At 26.3% G+C, this 24,690-nt stretch overlaps 1 protein-coding gene across 3 annotated transcripts in view; it reads left to right on the top strand.

Annotated features, from left to right (window-relative positions):
• The window catches only part of LOC132919008 (cGMP-specific 3',5'-cyclic phosphodiesterase), an 88,241-nt gene extending 64,664 nt beyond the window's left edge, over window positions 1-23,577 (top strand). For 2 of the 3 annotated variants that reach the window (XM_060980368.1, XM_060980362.1), the window contains 17 exons: window positions 6,552-6,710; window positions 7,353-7,442; window positions 10,545-10,688; window positions 10,790-10,858; window positions 10,969-11,019; window positions 11,169-11,288; window positions 11,374-11,541; window positions 12,366-12,468; window positions 12,547-12,673; window positions 14,536-14,641; window positions 14,878-15,021; window positions 15,733-16,066; window positions 16,297-16,442; window positions 16,507-16,590; window positions 16,653-16,803; window positions 16,858-16,940; window positions 20,560-23,577. In XM_060980368.1, the coding sequence (XP_060836351.1) occupies window positions 6,552-6,710; window positions 7,353-7,442; window positions 10,545-10,688; window positions 10,790-10,858; window positions 10,969-11,019; window positions 11,169-11,288; window positions 11,374-11,541; window positions 12,366-12,468; window positions 12,547-12,673; window positions 14,536-14,641; window positions 14,878-15,021; window positions 15,733-16,066; window positions 16,297-16,442; window positions 16,507-16,590; window positions 16,653-16,803; window positions 16,858-16,940; window positions 20,560-20,910 (2,430 nt within the window). In that variant the 3' untranslated portion in view covers window positions 20,911-23,577. Of the gene's footprint in view, window positions 1-6,551; window positions 6,711-7,352; window positions 7,443-10,544; window positions 10,689-10,789; window positions 10,859-10,968; window positions 11,020-11,168; window positions 11,289-11,373; window positions 11,542-12,365; window positions 12,469-12,546; window positions 12,674-14,535; window positions 14,642-14,877; window positions 15,022-15,732; window positions 16,067-16,296; window positions 16,443-16,506; window positions 16,591-16,652; window positions 16,804-16,857; window positions 16,976-20,559 lie in introns of all 3 variants that reach the window. The other variant, XM_060980375.1, reaches the window with a different exon arrangement.
• The last annotated feature ends 1,113 nt before the right edge of the window (window positions 23,578-24,690 follow it).

Here is a 24,690-nt window from a genome sequence, read left to right as displayed (position 1 = left end):
ATTTTATAATAATATATATAATATAAATATATTATAATTATATATTATATATATTTATTATATTTACCTATCATATAAAGAATTCCAATGACAGCTTTTATTTCTGCAATATTTGTGTCAGAAGCATCTCGTTCCCTCGTAAAATTTGGTCGTACCTTTTGGATGTATACGTTCGTATATTTGACTATAATTTCCAACATAGATTTTGGAAAAAAAATATACCACGAATCTACTATAGTTTTCGCTTGTCTCGAAGTTTCTTTTACACCTGATTTCTCGGTAAGAACATTCTGTGCATAGGCTCGTCTTATCTGAAGTGGTTTTTCACGGTTCCATTTAGTACCATCTTTACCATAATACGAATCGACCAACCGCATAGCCAAAGGTAAGTCGTCATCAGATTCATGATAACTTTTTTCATCACAAACATCAATAGTATCGCGTGTAATACCATTATCTTCATCCGAGTATCCCGACTGTTCCGTGTCTGTATCGTGATTCGAAACTTGTGATTGTTCAGCATCTTCATTTTCATCACTAGAAATATCACCCCAGATTTCCTCATCACTAGCATCATCTAACATTTGTTGAATACGTCGCCGTTGGAATTCGTCCATGTTGTATAAAAAAAATAATAATTGGTCGCACGGGGTAAATAATTTCCAAAAACGACACAATCAACGGTTAAAACTAACTGATTCACTAAAATAAGCTTTGGTCGAATCATAAATTCAGATAAACATGTTATCAACAGCTATACAAGATATAACGTAGGCACGTTATCGTGGGAAAGTTTTACTGATGTTTATATTTAGACTGGGAGATTATTTACCCCGCGCGACCGATAGAAGGTTAAGAAATATCCAAAGATACAACTTATCTTTAAATCTTTAATATTAGTTGTTCGTTAATATAATTGATTAGGTTTATGATGACATTCGAGTAAAATTAAATCAATGTAAAAACATATTTTAAAAAAATTTACTTTCTGAAAAATACTCATAATCTTCACAATTTTTATTTAACAAACATTTGATTTTTATTATTCTTTTTTAAAACTTACAGTAGTTAGATATAATTTTATAATAATATGATAAAATACATTATCAAAAAAAATGATTTACTATTTTACTAACCGAGTAACTATTAAAAGTCTTACGTTCAAATTGAAATAAGATTTATTTAGATAATGGTGTTGTATCTTTCTGTATGAATTACATAATTATTATCTGCAAAAAAAAAAAAAATTGTAAAATGGTAACGAGTTTTAAGTTAATAAATGTATAAACCTACTATTTGTCAATATAACTAAATTGTTCTGATTAAACTATTACATTGATTTTGATTGATACGTTCAAATGCACATACATTTTTATATAGCTACCTATTCGATAATAAAGCTAACAATATAGATATTTAGTAATATTTACCACGAAAAAAACTTTTTAACGAAAAAAAGTTTTCGTGTTGCCAAACCCACAAAATAAAACTAATAATAACTTTAAGGTTTTCAAGTGAAATTTTAAATTTTAAACTGAACTTATCTCTTAAGAAACTTTTCTGTCCGTTTTCAAATATACTCTAACATCAAATGAAAAATCTAAAATTCACTATTATATTATTATGAATACAGAAAAGAAGATTCAATATTTGGACAATTCAAAAAGAAATTCGTAATAATATAACATAATATAGTTGTAAAGTTGAAATGTTTAGTAGTGTGTCATGGCAAAAAAGAAAATATTAAAAGAAATAATACTTTTGATATTAAGTCTTAAAAATTGAAATTATTGGTTTTTTCTATTTATATTCATGCTATCAACAATAACTATCATATATTATTGTTTATGATCTAACTATAACTATCGCAACATTCATATTCATTTTATTCTGCATATTAGTTATGAGTTTGGAATTTATAATAGTATATTATTATGTATGAAAGTTATGTCATGTCATATTTTATACAACGCCAATATAAACGAACGTGATATTTTCTCCGTATTTTCTGCTTGCAATAAATTGTATAATATTTTCACTACACCCACATGTGTTGTCTCCATCTTATTAACATAAAAGTGTAACACTGCAAATGTGCGTTCAAAAGAAACCATCAATTTGTATGGCTATTTTTAACTTAAGGTACTTTTAAAAAAACGTAGAAGAAACAATATTAATTAGGTTATTTTTTAAGCTTTTATTTATATTGTAATTTTAAAATGAGTAATAACTAGGGATGAGATTAGCAAACAATATTAAATAGTAAATTATTCAATTAATTTTGCTAAAATATGCTAAAACATGATAAACTATAGGCACAATGAAATTATTATCAATATTGATGCTCTCCTATTATATAGAATATTATAAGTTATTATAACTTTGAATATGCTAATAAATCAATCCACTCTCAAGTTAAAATTAATGATAAAATGGATTGTGTAGAACACAAATTCGCAATATTGAGCGTAAATATAATAATATTGAGAAAACACATGTGAATGTGACATATTTTTAACAAAAATAAGTTGTGTGAAAAAAAAATATCGTGAGTTGAATGATTTATCAAAATATGTTGGTAGATCTCATCTCGAATATATAATAATGTAATTATAATTCACATTTTCTGTTTGTGCATAATGTAATCATTAATCACGATATAGCACTTATTTTAAATTATCGAATTATTTAGTTGATAATTTTGTAATTTTATTATTGCCTTCAATTTTTCGTGAGTATGAAACCTCGCTTATGAGTAAATAATTTTACGGATGGCACTATACTATAGTTAACTTATATATATATATAGTATAATCAATAGGACGGAACGCCTCCAATGCCACTGGCACACTTACGTGGGAGTTAACGTCTCCAGAGTAAACAGACTTTTTGGATAGGACTGAGTGCGGTGGTGTGTACATAAAATATTTAACAGTACTAAAATCCTCAAGAAAATTGTTCGAATCATGATGTACATAGTACTTCTGAGTAAATTTTTTCGCGCAAATGGATTATAATATAATATATTGTCTGTTTAAATATATATATATATATATATTTATATTATATATGGTGACTCTTTTATCAAACAACACTCATTATTTCAAAATATAATATTAACGTTTTTGACGGGTCGGGAGTCGGGACGTAACAATATTATAATAATATAATATATTATAAAGATTTTTATGTTTTGAATTACTCCAAAAAATATTCTGCTTTATTTTAAAAAACGTTAATACATTTTGAAATAGTGAATATTTTTCGATAAAAGTATCACTCAGTATAGCAACAGTAACTATATTTACTAATTGAGTTTATTTTTTTCGTAATATCCTGATAAATTTTAGTACATACTTTGACGCATGTGTTTTTTACAATATAAAACATTAAAACGTGTTTATTAATATTGTTGTTGGTATTTAACTTGTAAAAAAAATGTTTAATATATTTTCAGAATTAGGAAAATTAAAATTTTATACTCAAGTTAATTGTTTGTGTATATATTCACAACGAAATATTACAGCAAAGTAAAGATTATTATAACTTATAAACAGATGTTATAAACATATTGTACCTAATAGTTATTTAATATACTGGGGAAAGCAATAAATATGAATATGTATTGAGTTTACAATGATGTGTGTTTTGTTATATTTTTGTGTCTGAAGACACTTTTATAATAAAAAAATGCTCCGATTTACAACTTTGAGATTGATTTCTGGAAGCAAATTGAATCTATTTAATACTTTTGTTTTTTTAAAAATAAACCATTCTAGCTGAGAATATATTTTTTTTATGTATTTGTATCATTGAATTAAAATTGTACACATTTATTAGTTAATTACACATCAATTATATATCGAATAATGAAGTATACTCGACAATTACTATATAGCAAAATAATTAACAATTTAACAGTTCATTTAATTTAATTTATTTTTTAAATTTAATTTTAACGTTAGTACAAAAAAAAAAATCATGCCATATTTATTTTTACAAAAAAAATTCAATATCATTAAAGTTTGCAAATTATATTGTAGTTAAAAATGTATAAATTTTTCTATAACTAAGACTTTAAAATTTAATACAAGATTCTTCATATTAAGTAGACTTGAATAAAACTCAAATAGACATTTGAATCAACATTTGGCCAAAACTGAATACTTAAACAAAAAATAACGGTTTTAGTTATTTTAATGCAATTCAAATAAATTCTTGAGACAACAATTTTACGCACATTATAGTATATTTTTATATTTTAATAATATGGGTACCTACGCAATGGCAATGTTGAATTATTTTATTAATTTTAAGTTGTTGCCTAGTTTCCTTGTAGTTTATACCATATTACTAATATTAAAATTAATTGTCATAGTAGCAATTTATATATAATATATTATGATAAAATAATATACTTAGTAATATACGAGATTAACACATATATTGGCATATTGTAGTGATCTAATCGATAACGATAGGTACACTTGACTCAAAGTGTTCAGCAGATTAATTAATTAATTTTATTTAACCTATACACTTTGTACAATTTATAAGAATTAAGTGAGTTAATTTTGTCCTAAACGAAATAGCATAGGTACCTTTAGGTATATAATTTAAATGCAGATAGGCACTTTATATGTTAATTTTTTTTTAAACTTAATTTTCGACGAAGGGCTGGCATAAATATACGATTTTTATATTATACATACAAGACCGAATAAATTATTACAATTTTTAATTTTTATTTGAAGTAAATATTGACTAAGCAATTCATAAAGCACTTTTATGTTATTTGTAATTATTTATAAACTGAAAGTGAAAATAAAAACATCCAACTTATTCAATATACCTAAATAGTTATAATTTGTATTCAATACAATTCCTTCTTAGAAATATCAATAAAGTGAAATAAATACACGATTTAATTTTAAACATTCATAACAAATTATTTCTACAACTCAATATATAATATATAATATGTTGAAATATTGTAATATAATTATTTTGTTTGGTGATAATATTATTATACTTTAAACTTGAATTTAACATAATATAATATGATTAATAATAATAATATAATAATTAATATTATGATTTACGTTTATTATACGTATTATTGTTCAAAAAAGTCGATTTGAATATTTTTTTTTTCGTAGAAACTGTCAGTGCCATTAAAATTTTTTGAATGAGTAAAAAGTTGCTAGAAATGTTTTAGAAATTTGAGCTTTATAATTCAAATTTTTACCGAGCTACACTTAATTTATTATACTACGACGCTTACATGTTTCTCTGTTTTTCAAAAGTGAAATATTTTTAATTAAAGGTTGCTATTCAAAATGTTGTTATTTTGTTTAAATATTCAACGAGCTAGAATTTCATATACATTTTAAAAGAGCAGGTACTTAAAATATTTTAATTGAACGTTTATCCCGTTTTGGGTTCTTTGAAATTTCGCATACCTAATGAATGTATTTATTTTTTAAGAGAATAAAAATATTTTTACTGTGAAAAAAATGGAATTTATTTGTTACCAAAGAACAAAACAACCGATATTTTCTTATTAAATCAAAATGTAGACTCCTAAACACGTACGGCGCTCACGTTCACATAACATAGAATATCGTTTAAGCTATATTGGCGAAACAATATATATGTATAATAAATAATATATCTACAACACACGTGTGTCATGGTCATGTTTTTGTTTTGTTTTCGATGTCCGATAATGAATCGATTTCGAAACAACCGTTCTTTATTCAGCGCTGTGCCTATACATCACAAAATAGAAATAATAATGACTACTACACTAACTTAACGATAATAGTGTTGTTACATGTACCACGGTACCTTTACACCTATAAAAGAAAAAAGTTTTAAACTCACGTTTTACACGTTTTAGCTACAGTATGCCGTCATGTAGTCGTAATATTATTCCGGGTTGCATATTATGTTTCATCCACTGTGATATATACATGCATAATACATTATATTACGAAGTACGAATTGATCATTTCTTTTTTAGTACATCAGACATTTCGATGTATATTATATATTATATTTCGTGTACCCGCGTATTTTACGAGGGCCGTGTTCGGTTTATCTAATAATAATATTCTAAACTCATAAAATGGCGAAGTGGCCCAAAAACAAATATATCACAGATATACAGAATGATTCGCCGATTACGCTCACCCCATTGTATCCAAAAATATCATACATTTATTTAAAACACTGAGTTTTGGAATCTTTAGTTTGCCACACTTTCAAGTAGGTACTTTAACTTTTTTTTTTATGCTGCGAACGAAAAGGGGTCTGAGGCGAGTATCGAGTGACGATATAGACTTGGGTTTTTTTTAGCGTTTAAAATATTGTACAGTCTTTGTAAACGAATAAGGCAAACCAATCGAATAATCAAATTTTGAACAAATGCAAAGTTAAACGAAACGACGGGGATGTGCGCGGTCCGTGATCATTCTGTATATTATATGCGTGCGTTCTGAGAATTTTTTATGCTCATTGATACATAATATTTTTACATATTTGTACAGGACCCGCGGTTCAACCGGGAAATCGATCACATGACGGGTTACACGACCAATTTGATATTGTGCGTGCCGATCTGCAACTACGACAACGACGTGATCGGAGTGGCTCAGATAATCAACAAGACCGACGGCAGCCACTCGTTTACCGAACACGACGTCGAGGCAAGTAATAATACGTATTTAATATTATTATAATCGAATACAAACGACGGACAGTCAATATAACGGTATATTATAATATTAAATTAGGCATTGTTGTAGTAGTTGTTGTCGTTGTTGTTGTTGTTGTTATCATTGTCGTTGTACAGTTCGATTAATAATAATAATTATAATAATAATGAACAATATACCTCAAAACAATCGTAATTTCACGTCATCACTATACAGTGTGATTATTTTAGAGATAGACACTACACTTCTTGAAACATTTTAACGTATTTGAGAATATTTTTTTTTAGATGATTTGGAGTTGTATCAAAAACAACATTTTTCCTCTATATAGTTATAAAGTTACAAGTGCTTAATTAGAATTTAGATAAGCCGAGTGGAGTGGAAAGGGGTACACTACTCCTATTAATTTCCGTCTATGGCAGAAACACATCCTGTATATTTGGGTCCGGTCGGTTTGATTGACGATCGTACTCGTATGCTGTTATTTCATGTAGCTATTATCATTGTACAATTGTTTCGTGCTCCTGTTAAGTGCTTATAACCACTGGGTCTTTCTCTGTTATTCAAAAACGATAAACACGATAATAACAATACCAACGCTTACATTTGTACTGACTCGTTTTGCGTGTGTAGATATTCCAGAGGTACCTGACGTTCTGCGCAATCGGAATACAAAATGCTCAACTGTTCGAAAAGTCTATACAGGAATTCCAGAGAAATCAAGTAAGCGATCAATATATTCTCTACAATATAAAATATCGGGTGATCCATATTACACTACAGCAATATTTGTATACAGTTGACGCTTGTAAAATATTATGTAGATAGTTTGAATAAAAAATATGAACTATAAATATTTCAGGTTTTATATTATGTCGGTATAATTATATTTTAATGTTATACACGAGTATATAACAATATCGATGAGTGGTTTAATGCAATAAAAATCCACAGAACACATAAAACGATTTACCCTTTTTTCCACTCTGCAACACTAAATAATAAGCTCCCTGTGATTATAATGCTATATATGTATTAATAATAAACGGTTGATTCGATTTTTGATAATTTTATATTATAGCAGAAAAAAATGTTTCGCGTCCAAGTGTGAAATTAAAAATTAGTGATGGTAATAAAAAAAAATAAAAATAAAAAATGAAAATAAAAAATGAATTAAACCAAAAAATAAACCATTGGGGATAAATATTTAATAATACATATTTCCAAAATGAATTTATAGAAATAAATGAGTGTTATATTGTGTTGTTAAATGGATCAGCCTATAACCTAAACACTCAATAATATACGAACCTACTTGGTTAAAATATATAAATATATTATTATGATAAAATAATGTACTTATATCGCTCAGTAAAATGGCAACCGGTTGCTTGACACTTTCACGTGTACAACTACGTTAGTCCTGTCTCGTGTGAATAATACATTAGGACATTAGGTAGATACATTTGAACAAGTAACAATGTGATTATTATTCATTTAAATTGGGCTTAATGCAAATTTTATGTGAATGAATGTCTTATTTTTATTTCCGAATAATACTGTTACCGTAAAATATTTGAATCAATTCATTAATGACTAATTAATGGGTTTTACCAATGTATTAAACATTTTAGATGCAATGTGAAATAATATAATACTTATAAAACTGATAATTCTCTCAACTGCAGGTAGCCTTTTATAATGCTTTTAACCAGATTAATCTAAAAATTGATAAGCAGGCTCCCGCTGATATATAAAATAATAATAAATTTATAAATCAATTTTTTAGATGGATTTATCAACTCGTATATACTTTAAAATACTTCAAACTATTATTTGATCTTCAAAATTATATTTTTATAATGTATTGTATGACATTTCTAGAAAAATATTATTCTTTAGGCTACGAAATTAAAAATGTATGCTGGAATTCAATTACGTATTATTCGTATTAAAAAGTTAAAATATTTTGGGATAAATAGTATAAAATTTAATTTTGTAACAAAAAAAATTGTTTCGAGATGACTTAAAAGTAATAATTAAAAATCATATTTCCAAAATATATTAATAATTTTCGAGAATATGATGTAACTTATGTGAGAGGTAATATTATTTTCTTGCAGAATATTCTCTGCTCATAATGTAGTGATATAGTCATATCACTATTCTCTTAAACCAAAACCAAAATAGTCTAAAGATTATATAAAACGCATTACATACTTTTATTCTTTTTCAATATGATATAATAATTTTGGTTTTTTATTTTATAAAAGTATTTTAGCTGGTATGATAAATGCTTTTCTTTAAAAAAAAAAAAAATAAAAAATAATGTTATTCAATATTTAGTCTGAATCGATGAATGTAGGTAAAAAAAAAATTTACTTAATATTCTCTGCTATGACTTATGAGCACCTATAATAACGAATATTCTACGAAAAGATTATTTCTGCAATTTCTCATCGCAATATTATGCATATTATAATAGTCACCGCTTTGGGTTCTACAACCTGCGGCGTTTCTCCTTTGAAAATGAAACAGTTTCACGTCGCATTTTGTATTTTAAATATTATATTTTTTATTTCAATTTAAACTAAAATTAAAGATTTGGTTTTTACTGAACGTTTCGTGGCTAATGATATTATTTACTATATATTTTTGTGAAATATAAATGTAGACAATTTAGTATCTGAATCGTTATTAAAGGAAAAATTGGAGTAAAATAAATTGTGCTAGATATTTTTAAATTATTTATTTTTTATTCATAAGAAAAATTATAAACCTTAAAATAAAAATAAAATATTTTTCTATAAAATACAAAATATACTTTTCTATATAATTTCCTTGTATACTCTGCTTGAATGAATTTTTTTAATCTTTTAATATTTAATTTAAATTCTTACACTTCTAAGCAATCATAAACCCATTTTCTTATTTATTTTTAATTTACATAAATTAAAAACATAATTTATAATAATTTTATTTTTTTCTTATTAAAAAACTTACATTTAATAATGTCAACAAAATTGTAATAATGATACTTGGACAAAATCTGTATACAAATTGAACATACATTTTTACGTAACAATCAATAATCTAAGTATAGCATATAAATACGTATTATATTATGATCCCGATGAGTAATACATAACAGTTAATATTATTTATTAATAACTTCTAATAGTAGTAATAAATTAACTTTGATAAATAAAATTATCGATTTTGGAATATTATAAGATTTGAATTATAAAAAAATTCATTATAAATTCATTACAGGTTTATGATTTATAAACCTCTAGAATATGTGTTTCAAAATAAATACATTATTATGCGCAGTATAAAATTATTATTATTTGTATACCTATTGATTTTCAATAAACTAACCATTTAATTTTCTTAACGTCACTTTATAAGATATGTAAAGTTTTGGAAAGTATTTTAACTATCACGAACAAACTCTCTTATAAATTTCTCAACATTAAAGGCATTTCAATAGTTCTATAAACTTTTAGCTTTAGTGACTTAGTGTTTAATACCATATTTTTTTGGGAATAATTTGATAAGTTAAATTTTATTAATAATAAAATATTATAATAATAATAATAATAAAATAATTTCTTAGGCTATAAATGTCCAATTTTAAATAACATGTTAGCTTAATATCTTCATTAAAGTACATAAATAATAAAAGGCGATTTTAATAGGAAATAAAAAGAAATGTATTGCATAAAAAAATGTTGTATGATATCCCAATATTTCGATCATTAATGATATGAAGATGTTCAATGCTATGTTAATGATTAGTAACGATCCGAACGATTTTTCTAGATGTTACTCAGTTTGGCTAGAAGCATATTCGAAGAACAGAACAATCTTGATTGTCTAGTATCGAAAATCATGACCCAGGCCAGAGATCTGATCAAATGCGAACGTTGCGTCGTCTTCCTGCTGGACTTGGAATGCGAAGAAGCTGTACGATTTTTTTTTTGGCAACGTTATTTTTCAATTCATATATGTGTGTGTATGTGTATGTGCGCAGTTGTGTGTGTACAGTTTATTTCATTCCTTTATAGAGCCATTTGGAACACTTTGGAGCCAAGCCAGGGAATTATTCGCTGGAAAAAAAAGCGTCTACCAAAAACGTAATAAGACTACGAACAAAAAATAATAATAAATACATATATAAACAATAAGGGAAATAGTATATAATTTACTGAATACAATTTAATATATTTTTTTAAATATTTTATAGAGCACGGACACGTTGGCCGAGGAGGTTCCTGTTACTCAAGAACAGCAAAAGGTTAGTTTATTGTTACACCGCAATTATATAGCCAATAGGTGTATTAAATACATAAAAATATGCATAAAATAATCGTCTACTGTTGTTTTACAACAATTGTTTGGAATACTCGATTACCCATATTGAATGTACCATCAACACTTTTTTAGGACGTCAATTTCACCACGGTTTTTGAATTGGGTTCTGAACTCGGGGTGAAGAAAATCAATAAAAACGTCAAGCCGTCCAAACTTCTTCAGATAGCGCAAGAAGTGGCCAGCTCCACTCAGGTAACGCAGTATTCGAGTAAAACGATACGCAGACACATAAGTACTAATTATTTCGTATATACCTGTCGCTTTGGCGCACATATAGTTATTGAACATAGCGGACGTACAAGTTTGGGCCGCCTCGTTAAGCCGACAGCCGAGCATGGATAGCGATGATGGATGCACGGATCAAGTACCCATCAAGTCCATACTGTGCATGCCGATATTAAATGGCAAAAAAGACGTGATCGGTGTGGCGCAATTGATAAATAAGGTGTGTGCGTATTGATTTGTTCCGAAAACATTCGATAACTCTGCGTTTTCAATCATAACAACTGTCTCCGTTGTTTTTTCTATTTGGACAATTTAAACTTATACCTTAGAATACATTATAATTTTTATTATAATAGAGATACAATTATTGTAATAAATACCTACGCATTCAATAATCCGTTCAACATAATCTTGAATTACGTATTTTAATTTAAATTATACGGAATCGGATGCTGTTTAATTATTTCAAAATATTGTTGTTAGTTATTATTGATTTTATAATAATAATATAAAGAAGCCTCGTGACGTATTACTTAAAATCCAATTAATATCTTAAAAATTATAATAAAATAATCGTATAGAGTAAAAAAATCAATTATTGTATATCAAATTATATTTTCGAGTATAACATACATTTGACAACATTACAAACCCAAACGTTTCATATAATAGTTCTATTTTGAAGCATGTTAAATTTCAAAAATTTAATTATCTTAAAACGAAACAGAAACATAATATACATTGTTGGTACAAAACTTTCCCGGATATATAAAATTAACAATAGAATCTTTATTAAAATATAATACACTGTTTATACATAATATATGGTATGTACCTATATCATAATAATTGTTATAATATATCTTTAACATCGTAAACACTAAACATACATTAGTGGACGGAGATTAATGTACACAAATGTTACATATTTTACTTATTTTGTTGTTGTTGTTGTTGTTTTTTTTTAAATTTATAATTAACAGATTTTACTGTGATACCGTTTCCATGCTGTAGTGTAACGATATATTTTGTGGTTTTATATAGGAAACCGGCTTTCCGTTTACCGACTGTGACGTGGCGACGTTCGAAGCTTTTGCTATATTCTGCGGTCTGGGGATTCATAACACGCAGATGTACGAGAGCGCATGTGAGTATCGTCGGCTTATTTCCGTGGACTACGACATGCCTAAAACAGTTCCACAATAATATTTTATTCGTGTTTCAGGCAAATTAATGGCTAAACAAAAAGTCGCGCTCGAATGTCTGTCGTACCACGCGACCGCGTCAGTTGACGATACCATAAAATTAGCGCAAGACAAAATTCCTTCTGCCGAGACTTACAACTTGTATAGGTATCTAATTTATAGATTATTTATTTTCAAATTAGCTTAATTCGACGACAAAACATAACACATCTGTTAACATGATAGATACATAAATAAATTATTTACGCAAATATAATTCCTCTTCAATTTTCTATATTTATTTTAGATTTTGAACAATATATTGGTTTTGAAATTATGTGTTTTTTTTAGTGTTCGATTACAACACCTTTGAATTAGTTGGTAATTTGGGGGTAAAAAGTCACAAATTGCTTTTTCCCGTAAGCACTTAACTTTATTACCTAGAAAAATCTAACAATTACGGAAAACTGGGAATATTCTTGTAACACTTGTTTTTGACAAAATGTTTTTTGTTATTTCGTTATAGTACAATTATATAATAACAGTAGATAATTGCATTTATGTTAGTAATTTCTAAACACTAGAAGATTAAACAATATTTTGATTCTTTGTGATCTGAATTTTTTTAATTTTTAGTTTTATTCAACTTATGTGTGGTACATGTATGTTAGTGAATAAAAGTTTGAAAATATGTTACAGCATTCTTTACAAACATTTTTTTACTGCAATTAAAAATGTATACCTAAACATAGTGGAATGTCAAATTTAACAATATTCATAAACTGCAAACATAACAAAATACATAAACTATGTTGTAGTCAACTATTTTTTATTCATTAAATTTTTAATTTTTATGATCAAGGTTTGAAAATTGAATACAAGGTTTCTCATAAATTTCCCCTAAAATAATTTTTTTAAAAAGTTCAGCGTAAAGCCATATTAATTTTTGATGAGGGTTTGAATTTCGAATTATAAGCTGACAGATGGTCTCTGCTCATACTCGTTTTTTATTGTATTCAATGGTTTATTATTGAATTCAAATTTACCTTATCCATCACAGTGGCCTACCCAATTATGGGGTAGGTACACTCAATCTACTATACGGCAGAATAACTACCACTATGGTTATTGTTTTTTAATCACTAATCACGACCAATCCGTTTATAAACACGCGTATTATACGACACAATTATTATTATTACTATAGTTCAGTTCAATTAATCATTGATTCTAACAGTTGACACTCTGACAGTAAATCAAATTTAACAATACAATGGTAAATTGTTTATAGTTAGAACTACTTAAAAATAGTGCATATACGTATATAAATTGTTTGTAAGAACTTTTCAATTTATTAATACATTGATTAGTTAAATACAACTTTTAACGAATGTAACTAATTCCGATCATTTTGAAAAGTTATATGAATATTAATAATGCATTTGATATAATTTTATTTGTTATAAGTTTAAAAGCAACAATAAATTAATATAACACAATTAAAATTCCAATTCAATAATAATATATTTTTCCAATTAAGTATTGTTGCCTGCAATGTTATGCAAAATATTTTATTATTTTTAATGGAAATTCTTGTGTACCAATTAGATTTCTCTAAACAATGTTTATTATGGTTCATACTTCCGCGAACAACTTTGAATTAATAATATTTTATATAGAAGGAATAATAGGAATATATATATTATAACATTATATTATACATAAACATAAATTGTTCAACTTAAAAACAGTTTTATTATAAAGCATTATTTTAAATATTCAAAGTACAAAACAAAACTATAAGTAAAATCAACTTGTAAACAAGTAAACAAACGTGTTATAATTATAACTTTGTCTCTAATAAGAATAGAATAAGACGTTTATTTATAATTATTTAGTCTGAATAATGAATGGCCAGTATAAATACTTAAATATACATACTTGTGTACAATGTAATTTAAAATTCTCACTCTCTTCGAGAGACTGCTATTTTATTGATATTATTAATATTTAATTACTTTTTATTTCAGTTTTAAATTCATTGATTTTGATTTGTCAGACGACGATACGTGTAAAGCAACCATCCGTATGTTCCTGCAGTGCAATCTAGTGCAACAGTTTCAAATTCCATACCATGTTCGTACAGTACATTATAGTATGATTTTAATCCACTAGTCGGAAAATTTAACAGCATTATACTAATAATATAATATTAATTGTTATACTCATAATGTTATATTATTGAGTGGTGATTCTGTTTGGTGTCAATGAAACAAAAAATATTATATTCCAAAACTTTATTTGATTAATAATTGATGGACGTAGGTATTACCCAATGTTTGACATTTCTATTCCCAACATTATATTTTCAGGTCCTTTGTAAATGGGTGTTGAGTGTGAGGAAAAATTACCGACCAGTAAAATATCACAACTGGAGACATGCGTTAAACGTGGCACAGACTATGTTTGCCATGTTAAAAACCGGAAAAATGGAAAGATTCATGAGCGATTTGGAAGTAAGCATTTACCTTTTATAGTAAAAATGTGAAATTTTATTTATTGTATTAGGTATACCGACGACAGACTATGACAAAAAAATAAATCTTACCGTTAATTAATAGTTATTGGACCGGATGAACGACTTGGCCACTGTATTTTGTTCCACGATTAGTAGAAGTTAAATGCAAATAGTGTAAAAAATGTAAATAAAGAGAATTTAACGAAAAATAATATCATCTGCATATTTCAAATAATTATATATTCTAAGTTCTTGTAGATATAGACACTCGGAGTGATGATTTATAGGTAATTAAATAAAACAATACTAAATCATATTTAGTTTCTGGTATTTATATCTGTGTTTGATGTGAGTATATGTGGCTTCTCTCATTTCCACGAACAACTAATCGATGGTAAAATTAATCACATATATCTGCTTCAACATACGTAATTGTTGTAATCGATTCCACCGATTGTTTAGTTTTTCTCGCTATGGTTCATGCCATTCATCGTAGTATTTTGTAATTATGGTGTACATACATTGTGCAAAGTATTTTCAATATATCCTTTAGGGGATAAGAATTCGAATGGCGTAAAATGGAATGACTAAGGAGGTTAGGTGAAAGGATCAGACAAGTCTACCAAAATAACCGCGTTTTTCACGCAAAGAAGATATGTATTATTTAACAAACTGTATAATTATGCATGTGATTTAATTAAATTATTAGATTTTGGGACTGCTAGTGGCGTGTTTATGTCACGATCTCGATCACCGGGGCACGAACAATGCTTTTCAGACGAAGACCGAATCACCGTTAGCAATTCTTTATACAACCAGTACAATGGAACACCATCACTTCGATCAATGCGTTATGATCCTAAACAGTGACGGCAACAACATATTCCAAGCTTTGTCACCGGAAGATTATCGTTGTGTTATGAAGCTGGTAGAAAATTCAATTCTGTCGACAGATTTGGCTATGTATTTCAAAAAGAAAAACAGATTTATGGAGGTCGTTGAAAATGGTGAATTCGATTGGCAAAGCGAGGAGAAAAAAGCTCGTGAGTGGATTTCTCAAACATTATTGTTATTTTTTTATTAAATAAATCGTCATACCTAAATATAAATGCATAATCTAGTAATAGTCGAAATTGGGATTTATCGAATATTATTATATATTCAGATTTACAATTTTTTTTTTTATTATTATTTGCTAGAGTCATGTCGTATAGGTACATACGCAACTTACAGAACTCAAATGCCTATTATACCTATTATTATTATTTTTCAGTGCTGTGTGGTATTTTGATGACTGCTTGCGACGTGAGTGCAATCGCCAAGCCTTGGGAAGTTCAACACAAAATGGCTAAGCTTGTGGCTGATGAATTTTTTGACCAAGGTGATTTGGAAAAGTTACAACTTAATCAACAACCGATGGTAAACTTAATAATTAATGAATAAAATATAAGATATTAATATTGAATTCAACTGTCTTGGATAGGCTATGATGGATAGAGAAAAAAAAGACGAACTCCCACAGATGCAAGTTGAATTCATCGATGTCATTTGTTTGCCATTGTACAAAGTAAAACTGTTGTATTTAACGAGCATATGACAAATATAATAAATTATTATATTTATTTGTAGGTTCTATGTGACACTTTTCCATGGATTACGCCATTGTACGAAGGTACACTAGAAAATCGAAAACACTGGAAAGATTTAGCAGAAAAAGTCGAAATGGGCTTGACGTGGATTGACCATGATAAAATTGAGATTCCCGTTGAAGAATTTTTTAGTAAGTTATTTAAGATTTTTTGGGTCACTGTGTTAATTGGCTTTATATTTGTAGCTCACAAAAGCACGAAAGACATAGAGTTCACAGTAACTACACTGAATACTACACAAAATTCCACGAAGAAAAGCAATACAAAAGTTAGTAAGAAACATGGTAAACATACCTAATTAAGGTACCTATAATTTTTTTTCCTCGAATTTCTGATCGTATTATTAATAAGGGAAGTTTCGAAATTCTATCAGAAGTATTGATTAGGTATTAACTTTAGGCTAACATAATTATTATTATATTAAAATGAAAAACGTGTAACAAATATTGAATAATTATTAACATAGGTTATAAATAATTTAAATTTACAAATTTAATATTAAACTTCTGTTACAGTTTATATTAAATAATCTGTCTCGTTTTTATATAAAAATCCAATATTTAATAAAGTTATATAATTATTTATAATACATATTTAGTATATTACAAAAAATTAGAAATAATTTAGTATAATATGTTAAATTAAGAAGCTTAAATATGTAAATGAACTTAAATAAATTATGTATTGTTAATTTTTATAGTTGTTTAGATGTACTTAAATATATAAATATATATATATATATGTATACTTTTTTTAAATTAACTTTAAACATATACAATATTAAGATTATCGTAATTATAAAAAACTGTTGTTATTCTATATTAAAATATTTACAACTTATGTTTCATAATGTTTTATAATATCATTACTTTCGTATTATCTAATAATATTAAAATATTATTTTATTTTTTTAAACATATGAGATTAATTTTAATTGATTTGTTAATAATTTAAATTATATGTATATTTTTATTTTAAGTATTATATTTATAATATAATAATATAATATATTAATATACCATGCGTTATGCGTTAGATTAGATGATTAGAAAAAATGTTTATTTAATAATTTATGCCATACACCGTGGAAGAATCTATTTTCAAGAATTGAAGAATTGTGTTCAAATTTGAATAAAATAAAAATCAAAACCATAACTATTCAAATGGAAATCGTGAAATCTACCGTTATGATTAGCATTGGTTTGTCTGAATATTTAATTTTAACTATGGTTAAGCAGCAAATTATGCACTATTATTTAATTAGTTTCAGCACCATTTAATAAGTACACGTTTTAAATTTCCCGTATGTAGTCAAGTATTTTAAAATTTATTTTAATACAATTATTTTTAAATATAATAATATATCTTACAGTAAGAAAATATATTTTTAATTTTATAGCTTTTAAAGCTATTATTCGTTTTCATTCAAATATAACACATAATATGGTCTTATTAATTATTAATATATACCTCAAATCACCATAATTTGATTGTAATAAAAATTATCGGAACTTACTTCATATTTAAAAAACTTAAATTTATTTTTTAAATAAGCCTTGAATGCTAGGTCATAGGCAACAGATTATACACCTTAACATTTTTACAAACACATTTTATTTTTGTCGACATTAAATTTTTTTATTAATTTTTCATATAGCTTAAGTATGGACTTATACGGCATATAAAATCATACCAAATGATAATTATATTATATTGAGTAGTTATTATTATAATTTGTTTTATTTGTTGTTGTATAAACACATTTCTGTAAAATACAATTGTCGTAATTGTATTATATTATAATGTAGGCTCACGTTGTAAAATTCATGTATAAATATAGTTTTATATTCACATAAGTAAATAAATAATTCCCAATATATTCATTTAGAATCGAAACTTTCCTTTAGTAAATACTTCTTTAGAATATAATATTATCGTATAATAATAATATTATATTTACCTTCTCTTGTTTTTGAATTTCACTAAGTTGTTACACATTATTTAGAAAACTTTATTGTTATAACGCTGAATAAGACCGGCTACCTCACGTAACACATTATATTTACCTGTATCTACTTTGTTAATACTCACTGTTGGTTATTCCATTCGTTTGAATACATTTATATTATGTCATCATGTGGCGTATTAAAAAAAAATAAAAATGTTAAACGATTAGACATGCCAATTAAACTTAACGACACGTAATGTAATTGCTTTTGGTCAACAGACGCAAAATAGTACTCCAATTTAAAAGACACTTACTGTATCTGTTGTATCCACCTTAAAAACATGATTTTACGTTCAGCGGAACAAATATATTTTTGGTAGTCTCCATTACTTACCATACAAAACGCTAAGAAATAACATTATCAGTGATTGGTAATCATCATTTTCGATTTTATTACAATTTATTTATATTTAACGATCATAATATAATAACTCGAATACCGAATTTAAATTGAGAAAAAGAAATGGACTAAACGTACATTTATCACGATTTATATTTGTAAGACAGAGTAATTAATGGTCGTTGGAGACGCCAAAAGTTCCTATTCCATACATATACATGTTATAAAAATGTTATTTTATGAAATGTATCAATAAAATCATATGTATTGATGAACATTATCGCATTGCCAACGTTCCCCTTTTGTTATGGCGAACATATTATATGATTTCTTATATTCACACAATTGGTTCCTTCCAACAGTCTAAATTATTGATGTCTATATTATTCCATATTTTTATTCAATAACTTATAATGATAGTTACGTGAAGGACTACGTCTTGTAATAAGTAATTTTTAAATAAATAATATTTAAATAAATTTAATTCAATTTTTTTTTTAAATATATTTCGTTAAAATTACTTACATTGAACCGTTTCAATTGTCTACGGGATAGTCGATATAACTTTTTTTTCAATAATATTAACCATCTCGAATACGCCTCCAATGTTGTATTATAAGTACCATCTATACTAATTCAGCTACATATTTACTGCACCACCACCGCCACTGTTATACAGAGTGATTCATCAAGCATATTCATCACCATTTTCTTTTTCAATAATACAATTAATCAAAATCCAATTTTTGGAATTTTTTAATGTGCTTAACAATCTTATATTCATATACTTGAGTTTTTTTATTTCTGCCTAATTAAAGAGTATGTTATGAAGTAAAAACTTTTGCTTTTCTACTTTAAATTATTTAATCGGTAATTTAACTAAATATTTTTTACATATCAAAATATAAGTGTAGTTTTTGAATTATTTAACTTTGTGTAATAAAAATAATAGGTCTATGATAATGGATTTATGGTGAATTTAAACTGATAGTAATTAATATTAATCGAACAATATTTATAATTTTTTTAAATGATCGATATCTAATAACTACTAGATCTATTTTATATTTTATAAAAATATTTTTATTGACTTTTATCCGTAGTATACACATTTCAATAACTGAAAAATTTAAAAAAAATATCGTTCAAATTTTAAATAAGGCACATCGACATTAAAATATATATATATATCCTTTAGATACTTAACAGTAAAAACTAAAAAAGCAGGGGATTCTCATTTCAAATACAGAAATTTGCATTGTCACAGGACAAAAATCCTCATGAATTTTAAAATATTATCTTAAGTAGTATTTTTGAAAAAAAAAAATAAAAATAAAATTGAATAAATTCATTATTAAATGGAAAAAAATAAGGGTGAGTATGTTTGGTAAATCACAGTACGTGTCAGCATATGATAATATTATAGTGATATTCTCATGATTGTGGCGTCGTAATAGGCGGCGGTGACGCATTGCAGTAAGTCCAAACTCATCGAAACTGTTTTTTTTATTGTTTTTGTTGTTGCCGCGCCGCTCGCAGAACCTCGACCTCAACCTGGACACTTCCACAGCGTTCCACCGAAACGGCGCCAAGTTTTCCAGTTTCCGAAAAAAGCCCACGTCCAGCCGGTCGTTCCGGAACCGCGTTAGCAGGTCACTGTACAACAGCACGGCTAGCGGCAGCGTGCCAGCCTCCATGACTTCCGACTCCGTGAAGCCGTCTGACTCTGCGACCTCCACCGATCAGCATAACATGATCAGTTCCGCGTCGCTTCCGGTGTTCACGTCACCGGCGTCCACACCGGGCTATAGCAGCAAGCATCCCGCCCACACGCCGTCGATGTCAGCCACGCCCGTGAAAAACAAAAGCAAATATTGCCGAATTCTGTGATAAACGTCGTTTTTTTCGTACCTATGTTGTGTTTTTAGTTTTTTTTCTCCCGTCCTATATGGCTGTAGCGTAGACTTGACGTGTAGTGTAGGAATATACCATTACTTACTTTCAACGATATCCGGTCTATGGATGAGGGTTGGGAACTGAAACCTGGAACTGAAACCGGAACCCTTGTTCAAATAGATATTATAATAATATTTTTTTAGTAATTAAGGCATTTATCCATGTTAATGTTTTTTCGGGGAGGTTTTTTTTTATTCGTGTACATATTATTACACTGTGACGTTCAAAATCTATAGCTGAAACAGAAATTTATGATTAATTTTGACCAATCCCGATATTTATGTTCTTCTAATAACCAAATCAAAACCGACATAACTGTAAACGAACCTGTTAACGAATTTGATATTCTGATATTATGACAATACACGTTGTATTAAAAAACAAAATATGTTTGATAAAAACCGCGAGATGATCAAATCATATAATCGATATCTGATCAAACTGTAAATATTACATAATATATCAACACATAAACATTGGTTATGATTTATTATAGTTATGTTATTGTATATGTATTTGGATTTTTTTCATAAAATATCCGTTTTTGTATCGGAAAATCAGCTAACCTACCTAAATTAATTTAGTGGTGTTGAAAAAGAACGCGAAGGGGAGATTTTGTTTGGACCAATTCGTATAATTCTATATTTTTTTTTTCATAATTGTACATTCTATTTTAAAAGTGTTGATAGGTATAAATATTTTTGAATGAATATGTTGTGACAATATTCTGTACAGCTAATGACTGATAAATGATAACGGTATCACATTTAACTGTCTTCAAAATGTTCAAATGTTATTTTAATATAGGAAATATAATAATTTAATTTTTTTTTATAAATTTGAAGTATTGGGTGGTCGATTGTACAGAGAGTTTGAGTAGTTTATATAAATATATTGAATTTTACTGCTAAATTTTGGCAAACACTCAGAATAAAATTTATGATTGCATCATAAGATGCATATATTAGTACATATATATTGTATGTACTTAACTAAAATAACACTGCGTATGCATAATAATTGTAATATTTAAAATATATTATTTTTTTAATAGTTTAGTCTTAACGAGATCTTGTACCCATCTTCCATTCCTCACACTACACGCCATGCCATCTCCACCAACGTTTACGTATTTTCCTCCTATAATTAATGATTATTATTGTTACACAGACCTTCGTTTTCGTTGTTGTCTAAAAAATATGGACTGTTTTATATAAGAGTATATAGTAATATAGTTAAAAAAAGTATTCTAAATTATTATTATGATAATTATTTATTATTAATAATATATCGGAAATGTTTAGGTAAAAAATATTGTAAAAGATAATTTATTTAAAGAAATTGTGTTTAAATCCGGTCAATCATCAATATAATATTGTTTAAAATTCCAATCGATTTTTGTTATTCCGAGTGGAACGAATGAAATTTGCTCGAACGAAACAATTGCATTTAGAAGAACAATTAGCTTGAATGGGCTACTAAATCAAAATAGTAACGATGTTAACATCAAATGATGTTTAATAATATTATCTGTTTTACCCTTTCACAATATTTATAATAGAGTGTAGATCAGAAAGAATAATTAATAAATAATGTAGCCATAATCATTGTTATATTAATTTTTTTAAATTATTTAAATTATAAGACATGAGACATGATTTTTTTTTTTTGTCACAGAATTTGAAAATAAATCTATTAATAATAAGTCAATACTAAAAATGAATAGATTTTTATATACCTAAAAATTTTCAAATTAATTAAATAATATTGCATGGAAAATTTCAAACACAAAATATATTCAGTGGAACAATTTTTACAAAAACAATATTTCAATTCTTGATTCTATTCTATCATATTATATTCATTAATAATAATTAATAATTACCTCAAATCTATTTTGTAAATAATTTTCTTTTGATTGTTAATTTTTAATTTTTTTAATTTTTAATAAATAATAATATAAGAATATATAAATTATAATATTTCCAATCAACAAAAGTTGTTTATTGTAAAAAACAACATAAGAGTGGTAATGGAACGTACATTTTCGCAATACCGTTCGTAAAATTTATGACCCAGTATGTATGGTTAGGGTAAATTATGGTATGGAATCAAATGTTTTCCATAAAATGGATATTTTAGTATAAAAAAAAATTAGTTATTTATATAAATTATTTTACATAAATTGGGCATTATCTATATAATATATGTAATAACTAATATTATATATCACAATGGTAATTTATTGTTTGAAAAATATTCATTTTCAATCGTTGTTGGCATCATTGCATCAATGATATTTCCATTAATTTCAAGGCCTAGTATTCCAAAATCATAATAATAATCACAATATGTCTAAATATTACTTAATTGCAATAATCTAGTTATTATTATTATTATTATTATTATTATGTTAGGCCCTAAGTTAAGTATATAATATTTTAATAATAATAATAATGATAATACAAATAATAAGTTGAATAATGTGATATTAATTAGTTTTGACTATGTAGCTTTAGCATTTTAATACTTCCTTGTTGTATTGTATATATTATTTATTAATGTCTTATTATTAAATAAAATTGTTATTATTTATTACTACTTTGGATAATTATTTTTATTGGATTAAAGATGTAGTTAGTAGTTAGAAGTTACCTATGTGTAAACCAGTGTTTTAATTTTATTATTAAAACATTTTACATGGACGTAATGAGCCAAATCAAAAGTATGGTTAGTCTTTATTATATGTTGTCAATTTAATGACGTTTTTAAGTTACCGTTAATTTATTTCTATATTAATAGTTGTAGTAACGATACATATTTAAAAATAATATTATGAATGTTTTACGGTTAAATGGTCAGTAAAATTTGAATCTAGTTGTTATTTTTTTGGAGGCAGGGGTAAGCGAGGTTAAAAGTAAAAATTTTCCATGCTTCTTATGAATAAATTATGAAAAGCAAAAACAAATTGATTATAATGTTCTTTACAAGTTGTTATTATTACTTACTAATTTATAATATTTGTAAAAATCACGAACATTTGCAAATTATTTTGTATTGAACAATTTATTAAATAAAATGTTCAATTTTCATGCTAAGACTTAAAAATGTACAAGATTTCTCATACATGTTCATGTTGAAACCGATAAATCTAAAAATATATGAACACATATTTTCTTTATAGATATTTGAATTTTAAATTTCAACGAAATAACATATTAAATTAAGATTAAAGATGTTAGTTATTTCGTTACAATTCAAGAACATAATTCTTGGGGATTTCTTACATTTTTACGTACATTATGACTATTACTGTGCGTAATGACATTTTTAAATTTTGATAATTTATTTTAAGCTAGTATCTTCTATTTATCTCGTTAAACCAATTTTACTCATTCAAAGTGTTTAATAGTAAGGTATTAGGTAGAATTGACAAAAGTTAATAACAATAATATGATATACTTACATATTTAATTTATAATATTATTATCATAATAATTACATGTTATTAATATAATACATGCAACATTTTCTCTGAAGCTACGTTCATAAATCGTATGATGTAATTCTCGCGTTTTCAAATTTGTGATTTCACCAAGAGTTAGGTTAATATAAAAATCTTTATCCAGATTACTTGCATTTAAAAATATCATGTAACATAAAAATAAATTTTAGTCTTCGATATTTTTTTTTTAAACGTTTTGGAATTTTTTG

The sequence above is a fragment of the Rhopalosiphum padi genome, chromosome 1 (genome assembly GCF_020882245.1).
Source record: "Rhopalosiphum padi isolate XX-2018 chromosome 1, ASM2088224v1, whole genome shotgun sequence".
Taxonomy (NCBI): Eukaryota; Metazoa; Arthropoda; class Insecta; order Hemiptera; family Aphididae; genus Rhopalosiphum; species Rhopalosiphum padi.
Note: the sequence above shows the minus strand (reverse complement) of the source record. Positions and strands in the feature narration are given on the sequence as shown.